General features: G+C 38.3%; 1 protein-coding gene across 1 annotated transcript in view; it reads left to right on the forward strand.

The window, feature by feature from the left end:
* Positions 1 to 16,128, forward strand: part of TMX3 (thioredoxin related transmembrane protein 3) — a 36,932-nt gene extending 20,804 nt beyond the window's left edge. The window contains 7 exon segments of the mRNA XM_042464043.1: positions 614 to 712; positions 1,869 to 1,926; positions 4,558 to 4,611; positions 9,073 to 9,129; positions 11,720 to 11,849; positions 12,495 to 12,563; positions 13,729 to 16,128. Coding sequence (XP_042319977.1) covers positions 614 to 712; positions 1,869 to 1,926; positions 4,558 to 4,611; positions 9,073 to 9,129; positions 11,720 to 11,849; positions 12,495 to 12,563; positions 13,729 to 13,992 — 731 coding nt within the window. The 3' untranslated portion in view covers positions 13,993 to 16,128.
* The last annotated feature ends 939 nt before the right edge of the window (positions 16,129 to 17,067 follow it).

The following is a 17,067-nucleotide window of genomic DNA, read 5'->3' on the forward strand; positions in this document are numbered from 1 at the left end:
GGAAATCCTAGGGTCTTATACTACCTCTCCAGCTAGTTACAGTTCTGTGTAGTGAGATTTCAGCCAAGTCAGACCTGGAGAGAGTATTTTCCTTTGACAAAGATAAAGTCCACAGAAGAAAAAAGATAAAACCCACAAAAAAGAGAGAACAAGGTATTTAAGAAAGACTATTGAGAGAGAAGAGATCAATTTCATGTTATTTGTGTTTGTAACCAGTAAAACCTTTGAAAACTTAAGAAAGTTGTGGACAAGTCTTTTGTTCAGGCTGTGTTCCTGAGAGCCAGAGGCCTTACTACACCCAAAGTCCATAGCATTGCTCTTGGGACAAAACAGTAGTGGTTTGGCTGCATAAGGATTGATATTTGGTGTGAATCCTGTTCATTAGCCCCATTTAGATTGCACCTATTGAACTGATAGTTGAATAATGAGTCAAAATGTAGGTTAAATCCAGTTATTTCTGTGGGGTCTGTGGCTAACAAGATTCAGGCCTGAATTTGCTAGCAATACGGATATGTGAGTTAGAAGCTTGACAACATAAATACATATGAAAAGCAAAGAACATCTCCTCCCTTCCTCATTATTTATCTTTTGGGTTTTTTTTTTTTCTTTTAAGAATATGAAGATGGCGATTTATCATCCTGGATAACCAGAGAAAGATTTCAGGGGTACCTGAATGTAGATGGATTTATACTCTATGAACTTGGAGATACAGGTAAGATGTTTTGAAACTTGAGTCATAGTTCATATTTTTATGATGTGAGTTACAACATACAGAAGAAGCCTTTTCTCATATAGCCCAGATTCTTTGGAGAGTTGTGTAAATATCTGTTTTCTACACATAAACATCTCCTCCTTTGAATCTTGGTGTAATGATGCTGAGCACACCCACATTATTTGGCACTACAGTTGATAAGGATGTTCTAGAGGTCCTTTCCCATGGAAATAAAAAATGCTAGGCTTTTTTAAGTTATGCTGCTTTTGAGACTAGCAAAATTCTGTCATCCTTCCATGCAGGCAAAAAAAAAATAGTAGTATCTCTATAAACACTATAACCCTTGATTTTACTGAAAATATACATCAGACCACATTGGCTACCAATGCAAATAGAACAAATTCAGAAGAAAACTAATTGTAATAATAAGTTTCCCCAGTTTAAAAAGAAGTTATCCTGCTCCAAATTATCATCCTTCAGATGCATAGTTTGATAAAGTATTTAATGGTTAGGAATGAACAGAGCTTTTACAGTCCGTCCTTGCCTTACCCGGGGATCCGTTCCGAATCCCGCCGCGTAAGGCGAATTCCGCCTATGCTCGAGCCCCATTGGAAACAATGGGGCTTGTGCGCGGCGGCGTGGGAGCGCGCGGGGCGCAACGGGCGCACGCGCCCATTCAATTGAATGGGACGCGCCACCCCTTCCGCCCCGCGGCTTGAGCGCGTATGCTCAAGGCTGCATATGGCGCGCCCGCGTATGGCGTGGGCGCACTGTATTTTCAATGGTTAGTCTAAGGACTCTAATCTCAGTCAGTATGGTGTAGAGATTTAAGTGTTGGAAAAGGACTCTGGGAAACTAGGATTTGTGTCCCTACTCAGCCATGAAGGCTTATTGGGTAACTAAGAGCAACTCACTTTTTCAGCCTAAAGGGAAAGCAATGGCAAAGCTTCTTGTTAAGAAAATCCTAGGATATGATCTACATAAGTCAGAGTTGACACAATAATGAAAAGTTTTTAGGGCAGTTAAGCTTATTCATCTTTCATTACATTAATAGGTGTTCTGTGCTTTTGGGGATAGAGACTTTAAAGCAAAAAAATTTTTCTCCTGTGTAATAATAGTTTACCAAAATTCAGTTTTGTATCTTGTTTTGTTTTAGGAAAACTAGTGGCTATTGCAATTATTGATGATAAAAATACCTCTGCAGAACATACAAGGTACGCTACTGGCCATTTGTGTATATTAAAACACAGCTCACTATTTTGAAACTGACACCTGGGAAACCAAATCATGTATGTAATTATCTTTACACTGATTTGTTTGTTAATAGACTTTTAAGTGGCCTAAATGCGAAGGCACCAGATCCTGTCTCATCTTGGAACCTAAGTAGAGTCAGCCCTGGTTAGTATGTGGGTGGGAGATTGACAATAAATACCTGATACTGTAGGCATTCCACAGATGGCAAATCCAGCATCTGATTCCAGCATCTGAAGACAGCAAGCCCGTTGGGAGAAGACAGCGGAGGAGGAGGAGGAAGAGGAGGAGATGATGGCGGCAAGAGAGGGAGGAGGGAGGGTGAGGAGGAACTGGTGGCAGCCTCAGGCAGGAGGAGGAGGCAACAGTGAGAAGAGATAGAGGAAGAGGCAGGAGCAGGAAGATGAGGAGGTAGTGGCAGGAAGAGATGGAGAAGGAAGAGGCAGCAGAGGGGAAAGGTAGCGGAGGGAAAGAGGTGGCAAAAAAGGTGGTGGAGGGGGAAAGGCAGGGGGAGGAAGAAGAGTAGGTAGAAAGAAGAGGCGGTGGCCTGCTTATCCACTTCAGTGAGAGTAGCAAGGTGGGCTATGAGTAGCAGGGGTGGCAAAGTTCCATTATCCCTATTGGTGGCATGCCCGCATGGCCACGCCACCATTGAGGACAGTGGGGCTTAGATATCCACAGATTTTGGTATCCACCTGGGGGTCTGGAATGGATCCCCCATCGATACTGAGGGCTGACCATATTTCATAAGAAGGAACCGGCAAACTACCTATGAGTATTCCTTGCCTAAGAAAACCCTGTGAAATCCATGTAGTCACCATAAGTCACCAAGCAGCTTACATGCACACACATACTTGGAGCTCTGTTTATACTGATTAAAAGGAAAGACATAGCTAGAAAATAAATAATAGACTTGTTAATTTCAACAAAAGAGATTAACTGAGTCAATGGATTTACCTAAATTTTAATTTATCAAGTTCTCATTGATTCAGTTAGTTTGCTATAATTGGGGTTGACAATTGAACCTAGCCCAACTGATATAAAGATTGTTTCAAAGCACACTTGTCACTTGAACTCACTCTGTGTTGCATTACGCAGTGGTTCTCAACCTCTGGTCTTCCAGATGCTTTTGACTTCATCTCCCAGATCATCAGTGGCCATGCTGGCAAAGGTTTCTGGGTGCTGAAGTCCAAAACAACTGGGGGATCAAAGGTTGAGAACCTCTGCATTAGACCATGATAATTTGAGTATTTTTGATATTTGAACTAATGTGTCACTGTCACAGCTAATATTTTTTTAATATCGTGCATATCAATATTGTCAGTAAATAAAATATATCTTTGTTTTTGTATCGAAGCATGAAAGCCATTAGCTGAGCCATTACCTGAAAAAACTTTTATATATGGGCTTAGAAATACTATTAAAATGTTGTAAAGCTGTGGGAGGTGAATTTTTACCTTTAAATACCTTTATGATTACAAAAAAAAGAGAGTTGGAAATCAACTCCTAGGTTTTAATAGTAGTAGTGTGTATGTATGTATTTCTTACCTGCCTCTCCTTCGACCGAGGCAGGGACAATAATTAACAAACATATATTCATGCTATGATTTATATTCATGTTAGGATTTAAAGGATATTGTTCCTAATTGTACTTCAGGAATGAGATATAGTCAGCCATCTACTTCCATGGGTTTAACATTCACGGATTTGATTGTTCGCACATTTCTCCCCCACCCATGTATGCGCTCCTCCTCCTCCCTCATGGGCTAAAGCCCTGGAGGAAGCAAGCAGCCGGAGAGGGATGTGCACCCACCTCTCCTGCCTCCCCCTGTGCTTTGACTGGCTTACCTCAGCCAGCTAAAGCATGGGGGAGATGAGGAAAGCAGGTAGATGCATACGCATCCCACTAACTCCATGCCCTAGCCTGTCAAAGAAGCTTCCCCAGCGAGCTAAAGCATGGTGGGGAAAGAAGTGCTTGTGCACGCCCCTCCCACTTTCCCCCCGTTCTTTTGCTGGTTTATAGAAGTTTCCCTTGGCCAGCTAAAGCATTGGGGGGGGGAGAGGAGAGGAGCGCACACACACTTCCTTTCTGCTTTCCCCCCATGCTTTAGCTCCCTCAGCCAGCTAAAACATAGGGGGAGAAGAGGGACACATGTACACACACACCCTTTTCCCCTCAGGCAAGCCGGCTAAAGTACAGGGGAAGGCAGGACAGGTGTGCGTGTTTAGATAGGAAGAGGAGTGTGTGCATTCCCCTTGTGCTTTCCCCCACTTATTCGTGGTTTTTCCACTTTCACGTGGCCTTCCCCCCCACAAAAGTGGAGGGATGACTGTAATTTGACTCCCTTCATGTGTGAGTATTGTAACTTCTATGATTGCTTTATCTGGTTGAATAAAGGAATGCATAAATATTTTGTAGTGACAAGAAAGCAAGTAAAAGTTGGATGTCCTGTTAATGAGAGCATCTGGAATAATTCAGATTTAATGGCCAGGCTTCAACCTGACCATATTAACATACTTTATTCTTCTGCCCTTTCTTGTTAACCTTTTTGTCATTTTGCACTATTACTGAATTAGTATTCCCCCCTCCCCAGGTTGAAGTCTATTCTTCAGGATGTTGCTAAAAATTACAGAAGCCATTTTACTAGGTATGTCCATATGCTTTATTTTAACATCTTTAGATGGTTCTAAATGTTTGTCTCTTAATTGTGATGTTACAAATTCTAGTAGTAAATATATTGAACCTTAGAAAGTTGGTTGCTGCTAGCTAATCTTTTTTAAAAAGCATTTAAAGAGAAGAGTAGTAATCTTACAGCACAAGCATTCTCAAAAGTAAGACTTACTTAGTTCAGTGGGCCTATTCTTCATTAAGTAGAGGATTACGATTCAACTATTTTGGTATTCACATTCTGAAATTATGCCTATAAATGTTCTGATTTTATTCCTACTTTATTTAAGTTTAGATTATGCCTTTCTCTATATCTAATGAAAATAAGGTACAACGTGTTAAAACAATTACCTAATATACACAAAAAGCATATAAAATTAGAGATCATTGATGGAGTCAAGTAAAAAAAGGCAGTATTGGATACTGTATAAAACAGTTGAATGCAACATGTCAGTGGCCTGTCCAAATAGACTGTGAGCCACTTTGGATCTCTCCAGGGAAAAAATAGAAGGGTATTTTCTGTTGCTGGGAAAATTAAACAGATAGGGTGATAACATGCAGCCTGATTCCCTTGAAACCATTCCATTTCTCTGTACTGTGTCTTCAGAGTAGCCTCTTGTCTGAAGTACAGGTTATGCATCAAAGCAATCAGATGTTGTGGCACATCCATTTCTATAAGAACAACCCATAGTTTTTCATTATTTCTACAGTCAAAGGCTTTGCTATAATCTATAAAGCACAGGCTGATTTTCTTTTGAAATCCTTTGGTGCACTCCATTATCCAACATATGTTTGCAGTATGATTCCCTAGTGCCTCTTCCATTATTGGACCCAGACATGTTGCATTTCTTGCTCCATATATGATAAAAGATTTTGCTGTAGAGCTTTAAGCATCACTTTGCTTGCATGGAAAATTACTGCAGTGATCATGTGGTTACTTCAATTCCTGGTGTTCCTTGTCTTGGAGATTAGAATATACAGTGGTGCCTCGGGTTACGAAATTAATTCGTTCCGCGGCCGCTTTCGTAACCCGAAAAGCCTTCGTAAGCCGAATTGCCATAGGCGCTAATGGGGAAAAGCCGCGATTCTGTGCGAAAAAGCCGAAAAAAGCACCAAAAGTTTTTTCGTAACCCGAAAAAACATTCGTAACCCGGAACAATGATTCCCTATGGGATTTTTTCGTATCCCGAAAATTTCGTAACCTGGGTATTTCGTATCCCGAGGTACCACTGTATACAGCTGGCCCTCCATATTTGTAACTTCAGCTTCTTCGGTTTTGATTGTTTGGCGATTTGATTAATAGGTTCTCTAGAAATTGCTAGGTCCTACAGTGTGACTCTGCTGTTCTTGGTTTCAATTTAGAGGTACTTACTCTATATACTTGTTTATAAATCAAAAAAATTATGCCCAGAAATTGACCCCAAAATCCCAAGATGATGATGATGATGATGATGATGATAATAATAATAAGAAGAAGAAGAAGAAGAAGTTTTATTTTTATCCTGCCTCTCCCAAAGGATAAAATAAGTTGACTTTTTTATGGGTCAGTATAGTAATGTGATAGCAGCTCTTTAGGTTTCCCTATGTGGTTGGTTGGGACAACAGTTTCTTTTACCCTTGAGCCAAGCAAAAAGAGTCCTAGGTGATTAATTGCTGTTAAACAAACAAATCGAGTCCCTCTCCCATTCACCAGCTGCCTCTCTCTGGGGAGTGAAAGCTAAAATGAAAGCTGAAACTCTGAAGCAAAAAGTCTTGATTAGAGTCCTTGCTGTGCACACGCATACACACACTGAAGAAGCCTTCCAAGTTTTACCCTCGACTTATCTATGGGTCATGGCAAAACCCATAATTTTGGCCCCCAAACCTTCCCTCATACATGAGTTCGACTTATAGTAGAATATATATGTGATGACTTGGGGGCCTTTCCCTTCTAGGATCTCCTAGATTTCCATTCTCGCTCACTGTTGAGCAGAATGAGACCCCTGGAAGTCCTATAGTCGCGCTGCCACCACCCAGTGAATCGTCAATTTTTCAAGCACACACTGGGACTTGCTTGAAAGAGAGATCTAGTTTCCTTTCCAGCTCACCCAGAGCAATCAGTAACCGAGTTAAGGCACGTGTACAGGAGCAAAGAGATAGCAGATGCTTTAACAGAAAGAAGTTTATTTTAAAGAAATAGTGTAGAATAGGAAGGTATCACTCATGCCAGGCCTCCTTGCCTTGCAGGTCAGAAAACACAGTTACAAAGATATTCATTTCAGGCAAGCTATTAGATAAACATAACAAAAACCTAGACGTACTGACTAACACTGTTCCTAAGCTACTCACACAATGATGGGATTTGCAGTCCTTGTGGAGTTCTTGGAATCAGGGAGTTGGCTCCTTGCCAACTCTACCTGCATGCCAGAGCCGGTCCTCCGGCTGCTCAGAGGCAAGCCTCTGGTTTCCCCAAACACAGCCAAGATGGAGAACAAAGGACACATGGTCCTACAGGGGTATTTAATGCCCTCTCTTGTAATCTTTTTGAAACTGCCGCTCTGGCACTGTTGATTGGCCAAGTGAGCCTTACGTCAGCTATGATGTAGCTGCTCATTAGCATGTGATGTCATCTCTCATTAGCATGTACCTCCTCCCAGATTAACCCTTTGTAGTTTAGGAGAAGTCCTCAGGTGACTGGGAAACCAGTCATCACAATATACGATAGTTGTATTTGGTTCTTAATTCATGCCATGATGCCCCCCCTTGGGTCCTGCTTAGTTTTCTTTTGTCTTTTTTGGTAGTTTTAGCTTCCAACACTTGCATGGGCCATACTGGGCAAGTGGACTCCTCTTCCACCACTGCCTCAAGGGCCGTAGCTTTTTATCCCCCAGAAAACTCACTGGTGTACTCAAATGGAATCATTTTATCTTTTGCATCTTCCCACTACCTTTGTTTTGTGTCTTAACTGCACCACACATTTCTTCTCTGATAGCTCTACTTGTAATATTAAAATTGGATAGAAAATAGGCTTTCTCACTGAAATTGAGGACATCTTGAAGTAGCAATCAAAATTATTAATACTGAAATGGAAGTGTTCATTCTGATAGCACTTGATTTAGTTATATTTGTAATACATATTCAGATTGCATAATCATATTGTTTTTTAATTTAACCACAGTTGTCTCCATTTGAAAATACATCAAGATTCCTTTCCATATTTTATGTTTTGGCAAAGGTGTGGGATGGAAAAATTTTACACACACAAGATACTTCCATTTATTTATAGTTACAGTGTCAGTCCTTTAAAATATTCAAGTAATCAGACTTTTCTCAACTTGAAATGGAACTGATAAGCAGCTGAAGGAACTAGAGTTATACCTCAGCAAAAGAAAGTTAAACTATTGATATAAGACATATCAGGTAGACCTCTCTTTAGGTGTGGGCCCTAAAAATAGTGTTCTTTCAGGTATAGTTATTTGTTAAATATAAAGGAACTATATACTATTCTCTTCACATTTTTATTAATATTGCTATAAAATAATTTCCAGGCAAAGCTTTCAATGTATTTAACATACTTGGTTTAAAATATGCTAAATTGGATAACATTGGGAGCACTGGAAATAATGTTGTTGTTTTTTACCCCCTGGAAAACTCACAGCTTTTCAGGTACATGAACAAACAGCTGGATCCTTGGTTTCAGTGCCTGAAGGTTTATCGTGTCATTGCCCTTCTAAAAACAATTCCTTGGTCCAGAGGGATCTAGGTACAAAATACAGCAAAGTTCTAACAATGTGTTGCCACCCATGGGCTTTGTATAAATACAGCAGATCCTTGGATGCTCTAAATTACTTGTGAGGCAAATGATCAAGGTTTTAGCAGGGACCAGACTTGGTTGAATATACTCTTGTGTCCTTTTATCTGGGACAATATTGTACTCAGTACTAAAGTTCTGTGATGGGTCAGGTGAGCGGGTTTGCTGTTTCCCATGTACACCTTACTTTTACACAACCCCTGGTGAAATGTCTGGAATAGAGCTTTAGTACCAGTAAACACTAGGAGGCCAGGTCCTAGTGTTATATAGCAGACCTAGTAAAAGCTCAGTGGCTCTTACTCTTTCCTTTTGTTTTTCAAGTTGTGCTTTCTACCCTTTCCTCTAAGATCATAGACATTTTTGCAATAAATCCCAATGGTTTGTAGACGGCATTGTCTTTTATGAATAATTATTTTGTTATAACCAGAGGTTAATGTTAATAGAAGGAGGAGTGTTTTGCTTCTACCACAAGTTGTTTGTGTCCTATAAAAATCTGATTTGGAGGATTAGAGTATCCTAATTGTCCCTAGGAGGGACAAATTTAAAAGTAACTTCCTCCACATACTTTATTTGTGACCTTGAGTACAATGCCATTGCCATCATTCATTTTAAATTACAGTAAACTGACAATTTTGTGTATTGTCTTAACAGGAACTTTCAATTTGGCCACATGGATGGAAATGAGTACATTAATGGTTTACTAATGGAGTAAGTATATCCATTTTTGGTATCAATGACTATGCAGCTCTTGTCATTCAAAATTTTGTTCTTATACCTGCTATATAAGGTTTGGAAGTACTTATATAAACATGATAGAAGATTGTAAATGAAGTTTTATCAAGACTTGAATCTAGTAAGATGTTCTGCATTGTGGCTGTGTTCAGAAGAATGGATTCTTTGTATATTTGTCCTATGACTGAGTCACTTCAGAATCCTTTTTTTGAAGAAACTGATCATAGGAATTGACTATAGGGAAGTTACATTGCAGTGATAGTTTTATGATTTGTGTGTTTTAATAAACTTTTGTGCAAGGTCCATCATCATATTCCTGCTGCCATCAAACATTTGTACAAAGATGGTGCAACATTTTTCCACCAGATGGCAGTATAAGATAGCTGTTGGAAGGGTGCTGGAAAGAGAAGTTGAAAATGATCACAAGGATCAGGTGTAAGTTGAAATAGAACTATGCCCTATGGTGCAGGGACATACTAGCATCGCATGGAAGGCTGTGCGTGTATGTGTTTTGATGTTTCAGTGAATTTAAATCATTCTGTTGTAACTGTTAAGCTTTTGTGGAGTACAGAGCTCTTAAATAGCTCTTGGAGAGGAACTAGAGAGACATGTTCTAATTATGTTCCATTCTGAATTCCACAAGGAGAGAAATAATCCTGACTGTCTATCTGCTTATGATCATTTTAGTGAAAGTTATAAAAATAAGTTCAAATAGGGAAATAAGTAGTAGTATGCACTACAGAAAATGATTAAAAATAAACAATTTACTGTAGCAGTAATAACTCTAACAGTTTTTCCCCCTAGGGTTATTAAATATCTAAGATGGTAACATAAAGAGATTGTGATGACTAGTTTATAATACTTTCCCATAGGGATCCATGCCAAGTTGGACAAATATATTTATATGTGTTTATATTTACACTAAAAAGTGTAAAGTTTGTAGCAGTTTTCATAACTTTGAACTATCTGTGAATTTTTCCATTAATGCAAGAACTCCAGAACCTCTGTTGTTCAGTTGAAAGTGAGCAGACCATTTCAGTTTTAAGCCTTGCAGCAAGACAGAAGAATGAAATCACTGTTTTACAGCAGAGTCCACTTGTTTTTGTTGTGTGCATTCTATTAATTTCCGATGACACCTAAGGTGATCCTATCATGCAGTTTTTTTTGGCATATTGCTTCAGATTGGGTTTATTATTGTGCTCTCCTCTGAGACTGAGAGAGTGTGACTAGCCTAAGGTCACCAGTGGGTTTATATGGTTCAGCTGGGATTCGAACCCTGGTTTCCAGAGTCATAGTCCAATGCTCAAACCACCACACCGTGTTGCTCCCACAGAGTCCATTGCAGTATCCCAAATTAAAAAAAATCACCTAGATTTCAAGAAAAATCTTTGATCAGAGGCAGAGTAATTGTACAAGGCTTAAGGTTCAGAGCACTGTCCAAGTGATAGGAAGGCAAGCTTGTCTGTATTCATCTGGTTTATGTAAAAAAAACAACAAAAAAACACCTTACTGTTAACTGTAAAGATAACCACATGGCATATCACCAGATAGCTGATGGAAGACACTCTTGACCACAGTAGTGAACTGCTTTAGACAGGCTGTAATCCCAGCATTAAAAAACCCTGAAAGAACAACATTGGAAAGGCTGGCTAGGGCTGATAGTAACAAATTGATCAATATCTAGAGGATCAGAGCTCGACTGTACACATCAGTAGTAAGCCTAAGGCTATCTACTAACATAATTCAAAGAAAGCACATTACTATCTCTTATGGTTTCCTTTATGCTGCCCTGAATCACATGACTTGTTGAGCAGTACTTCACGTGTCTGGATTCAGTTAATAAAAACTAGTTCATCAACACGGGCTGTACATACTGGTAGTAAGCACTGGCTTGGGGCTGGTGTAGCGCTTGGATGATGCATGCCCCAACGCCACTCCCAAGCTGGCGTCATGCTGCCTGCCCGACTGCATGGCAGGCAGTATTACAGTGTTCCTTTGGCATGGCACTGCAAGTCATGCAAACAGGTATGTACTGTCGGCTCTCCTTATAAGCGGGCTTGCCTTCCATGGCTTTGAGCTTATGCAGAAGGCAACCCCCGGCAGAAATAGTGGGGCGCGTACTCATGCCATGCACCCTGTGCGCCACTGTGAGCACGCACCTCATTATTTTCTATGGGGCTTAAGCATACACTCTTTTCCCCATACACGGACGGGGGTGGGAGGGTCCAGACCGGATCTCCTGCGTATGGGGAGGGCAAACTGTATGTTGAACAAGATGGGACACTAGGTAAAACCTTGTAGATCTCTACAAAGCCTTTGAAGCAATTAACCAGAAATGCAGTGTTTGAGTTTATTGCAAGAAAGAAAATGAAACTCTTCAGACTCATGAATTGAATTGTCCCACGATCAAGGATCCTGTACTGACTGCAATTTGTTCTTGCTAACCCCACTTGCAGAAATTCAGAAATATTTGTACAGTATTTCTGTGTTAGTCTCTTTGTTAACTATGGTATATAGTTGGATTTAAAAAAAAAAAATTCTAAGCAATATTGTTTTACGGTTTCAGTGATGTGAAAATCCCCAGTATTGTTGTACTGAACACATCCAATCAGCAATATTTCCTACCTCATAAACCTATAGAGACCACTGAAGATATGGTCCAGTTCATTCATGAGATATTGGAAGGCACTGCAGAAGTAAGTTTTTCACTGTTATGGAAAATTCCTTAAAATTATTTTAAATTAGCAGCTTTTTGAAAGAGCCAATAATTTATCAACTGTTGTACTTCGTTGCCATTCTCTTGCTTGAAGCTGTCTTCCAAATAACTTTCTTGGAAATCAAAGCCTGCTAGCATTCTAGCATATACTGTATGTCAGCATGCCACTAGTTTAGTAATCTAGAAAAGAAAATTACTAAGTAGATTGGAGAGTTGGCAGGTGGGAAGAAGTTGATAAGCAAATGCTCTGTTTGCATAGGCAAATGGCAGCTAGTTAAACATTTGATAGATTAATACATCCAATAGTCTATATTTTGCAAAATTACTGTTCCTGAAAAAGCAACACCATGGAAACAGCTGTAGCAGCACATCCCTTCTGGGCAAAGTAATTTTACAGTTGGGTCAAAAGGGTATTCTTTGGGAAGGAGTAATTGCACACGTTTTTGACTAAGTTTATGAGTTTTATGAGATAGAGGACATCATAACTTGACAAGGCAATTTCTTCTTTGAAAAAAATGTTCTTTTGAAATATTTTACCAGTAAAGGTTCATGGTGAAGAAAAGTGAATGAAAAGTGACATATAAGTAAATAATGCTGATGGTTGCTTTTACCTTTCAAATTTCAGGTTCACGGTGGAGATGGAATTCTTCAGCGAATCAAGAGAATAATTTATGATGCAAAGTCAACTGTGGGAGTAAGTAAAATAAAATGTATACTTAGATTGTATGTCCATGAACATAGAAGTGAACCCATAGTTCTTTCATTTGATGAATTGATTCCGGATATTGAAGCCAATTTTTATATTGCAAATAATATCATTATATAAAATATGACATCTGGAGTTTTTTTATAGCAAAATTGAATAGTTCATAGCTACTGTACGGAGATCTTTGCATTAGACTTTTCTTGTTGAATCCGCCAATCTTAATATCTGGTAGTATTCATTGTGTGGACTGCTGATATATACAGTGGTACCCCGGGATACGAATGCGCCGGGTTACGAATTTTTCGGGATACGAAAAAATCCCATAGGGATTTATTGCTTCGGCTTACGAAGGTTTCTTCGGGTTACGAAAAAACCGCGGCGCTATTTTCCGCCACCGGAGGGCAGCAGAGAGCTATTTTTCCATTAGCGCCTATGGGAATTCGGCTTACGAAGGTATTTCGGGTTACGAAATTAACCGCGGAACGAATTAATTTCGTAACCCGGGGTACCACTGTAATTGTACATTTCCATGACTGGTTATTTCCAGCAACTGCAAAGATTGTGGAGATTGCAAGGCACTGCTGTCAATTCATGGCCAAGCACTATTTTTTAGCTGTATAGAGGAACATATGTGCATCTACAGTATCTACAGCTACACACACATAATCTTCATTTATTTTTTAATGAACTCAGCCAACTTTCCCTGAAAAGATAATGAGAAATGGAAATGTGTGACTTTGCAAAAACAAATAGTCATTTACATCTGTGTACAGTTTTCCATATAAAATGTGAATATATTGGTGGCAGCAAAGACCAAAGAATATAGTAATGGCAATATTAACAATTTGGTATTAACTTTACTAGTATGTTGTATTTTCTCATGTGTGCCACAAGAAGCTAGACTGTGGCACTCATTGATTATTTTTATATCTTTCTCTGGCTTTCACATTAAACTTTTTTGTGAAATAATTTGAGTCTTAATTTTAGAAGGTAATAACTTGTAAATAGAATTTATCACTATGAACCTGAGATAATGTAGATGAAATATTAAATATGAAGTTGTATGGTCTTTATGATCAGAATGGGAAGGCTTTTCCTCAAGATACTTATAATATTGTGAAAGTATCACTAATGGACAATTATTTCTCAACAGTCTATTTTCAAAAGTTCCCCACTTCTGGGTTGCTTTCTCTTTGGGCTGCCACTGGGTGTCATCAGCATCATGTGTTATGGAATCTGCACTGCTGACACGGAGGGAGGATCTGATGAAGCAGACACATCCAAGAAAGAAATAGGCATGGATCTGACTGATGAAGGCACTGAAGAGGAACAAGAAGAGGAGAACATTGAAAACCTGGTAGAACCTCAAGATGAAAAGGAGGAACAGAAAACTATATTAGAAAAGAAAAAAGACTAAATTGCTTAAATAAAGAAGTTTTTTCCTGTTAAACTTTCAAATAGAGACTTATTTATTGAATTTAGACATTTATCTGTGACCTTCAGAGAGAAGGACATTCTTGTTTTATGTGCATGTATTCACATTGCTTGGCTGAGGGGAGGTATAGGTCAGAGTCTTGATTTTGAAGTCTCTTACCAGAGAGAAGAAATCAAATTAAGGAAAGTATGTGGGTTATATTACATGGATGCATCCTGTAGTTGGATTAAAACAATGCTTTCCCATCTTCTTCTGTCTACCGATACCTGTAATTTAAAAAGAAATACTCTTGCCATGTAGCCAAAAGAAATAAGGCTCTGTTTAAAATATGGGAAGCAAACAAGTTCTCACTTTGGAGTAACATCTGTAAATATTACTGAACTTTGCAAACTGTTAATGGGGGAAATACCTTGGGTATGTTACGTTTATGTATTTTTATTTTCATTACTATAGTTACTAAAAAGCAGTACTTTTTCTTATTTTTGTTAAGAAAAATATAAATTTAAAATTTTCTGATATAGAAATTCCAGAACTAAAGACAAGTATCATGGACTCACCAGAATTGCTTTTTAATTGCCTGTTTCATAATTTCAAAGGTAGTGTTTCCTTCCCTGAAAATATTTCCAAGTCCATTCGATACTGCATATTATTGATCCAGTATGCTGAATTAATTAGAAATTCATATGTACATTTAACATTTAGTATTTTTTTCCCTTTTAAATGCTGTTTTTCTAAATATTAACTACTTGACAAATCTGAAGGGTGCAGTTGTTTATGGCAACATTTTTGGAATGATTTCTATTAATGTTTTGCAAAGTTTGTAACAACCTTTCTGCAGTATGCCAAAATATTTTTGAAGTGGGTTAAATCTTGCTCCCGCTATCTCTTCTGCAAATGAATAACATTTGCCAACATGTTACCAGCTTATTAACACTGACACCTGTAGCACTGATAGCATTTATAGAAAAGAAGGGCATTTGTCTGTGTAATCCATTTTCATTAGTTGTTAATCACATAAGTCATCTTTAATTCCCCCCATGACATTGAAAGAGACTAAGCCCTCTCCAGAGTTGAGATCTCAAGGGACAAGCCATATGATGCTGTTTGGAGTATTGATACCATGGTGATTACCATAGCAACGAACCCTATGCTGTTCATTTTCAGGACGAAGGCTATGTCATATTCAGTTGGAAAACTGAAAAAATAAACATTTTTATGCTTGTGGGTCCACAGTATAACAAGTATGAAAGGAATATCCACATTTGTATGTCAAAATGCATAAAATTTGAATAAAAATTGTTTAAGGAATTGATTAGCTTCCACTATTCCTATATAAGAACGATTCATTTTTGGTAGAAAGAGAAGTCATAGCTGTAAAGCTGTGCAATTTTCTAACAACCAACCTAGTTCCTTATCTCATAAAATTTTGTTGATGGGAAAAAACTATGCAGACATTTAATGTGGTTATTTTGAAAGGGGAGGTTTTTTTTAAAAAAGACATATTTCCTTGGCATTTTCCCCCCAAAATAGGACACCATGAGGCATGTAAAGTATGTAATTTTATTTGTGAATGGCTTTACCCAAAGAAAAAAATGACTGTATTTCGTATATAATGCACAAAAACATTCTGAGTGCTGACAATTTCACTGTATGAAGAAATATTGGTCTTTTTAAAAAATTGAAATTTAAACTATACTTAATGTTTGACTATTTAAAGAAGGTATATTATAAATGGTATTTTTGTTTCCAGAATTCATCCAGTCTTGTTACAACTTCTTGGCTTTTGATATTAAGGTCTGTTTCAGTTGCTGCAAAACTGATGCTGAAAACTCTGAAGCCAAAAATGCACATACTGTGAAGAAACTGGTTTTCTGGAATAGGATGGAGATTTCCTCCAGACCGTACTATAATAGGAAATCTGTTATTATTGTTAGTGTATTTTTTTACAGAAGCAGGTTTTAAAGAATGTCATTGCAAAAAAAAAAAAAATCACAGCCTTCTAGTTTTATTCTGTCAATTCTATCTTTTTTCCTACACTAACCAACATGTTGCACATGGGTTTTTCTTGTGCTGATTATGAGAACATGCTTTCCAAAAAATAAAGTAAAATTTAAAAATTCTGCTATAATCTATTACAATATAAAGCAGATATCTAGTTGTTCAGACGGTGATGTTGGACATGGGTAGATGTTTACCATTCTGCTTATCTTTTACTCCCTGAGTTCACCAAAGTGAAATGTACTGCTGTTTTATTCCAGCTTCACAACAGTGCGTTTAAACTATGGTGTTTATCAGAACGAGCTCTTAAAGAGGTACTATTCCAGTGTGACTCCTCTAGCTGCCCCTGTTGCAATGCTGGATTGGCAGTTTTAAGGAGGGGTATTTAGAATTCTCAGGCAGAGAAGTTAAGGCTCCTTAAAACTGGCCAATCCCAGCATGCAACAGGAGGCTGCTAGAGGAGTCACACTGGAATAGTACCTCTTTAAGAGCATAGTGTGATAAACATCTATGAAAAGCTTGTAGTAGAAAACAGCTATTTTTGATCATGCTCAAGATAGACTATTTATTTTAACTTGAATTGGAACTGCTCTAATAACTGAAACTATTTAAATATGTTGGATTTATTTGTAAATGTCTGTTTTCTACCACAATAAATATTTAAAAGTGGAGTTTTTCTCCATATCAATACTGGAAATAAGTGTAAATTTAAGAAGCTGTGTGGTGAGAAATCCAATATGGAGAGAGATACTTCTTCAGAGAACACATGACTGTGGATTTTGCTACCACAAAATGTGTTTGGGACCACTAGCTTTAATGCCTCTTAGTAGAAGGGGGACTGATATAAGGTGCCTCTTAGTACCGAATAGGGCCGTTCTTGGGTTCTCACCTTTCTAACACATTAGAAGGATTTATGTTGAACCTCATGCAAATGCAGCAACAAGGAGTGAAATACACTTTCCTTACCATGAAATTTAATAAATCTTGTGCCTCCATAGGTTTTTTTTCAATTTCAACCTTTTTAGCAATTTGCCTCAGAAATGAGATTGTGATCTATCA

Source organism: Sceloporus undulatus, chromosome 4, assembly GCF_019175285.1.
Source record: "Sceloporus undulatus isolate JIND9_A2432 ecotype Alabama chromosome 4, SceUnd_v1.1, whole genome shotgun sequence".
Taxonomy (NCBI): Eukaryota; Metazoa; Chordata; class Lepidosauria; order Squamata; family Phrynosomatidae; genus Sceloporus; species Sceloporus undulatus.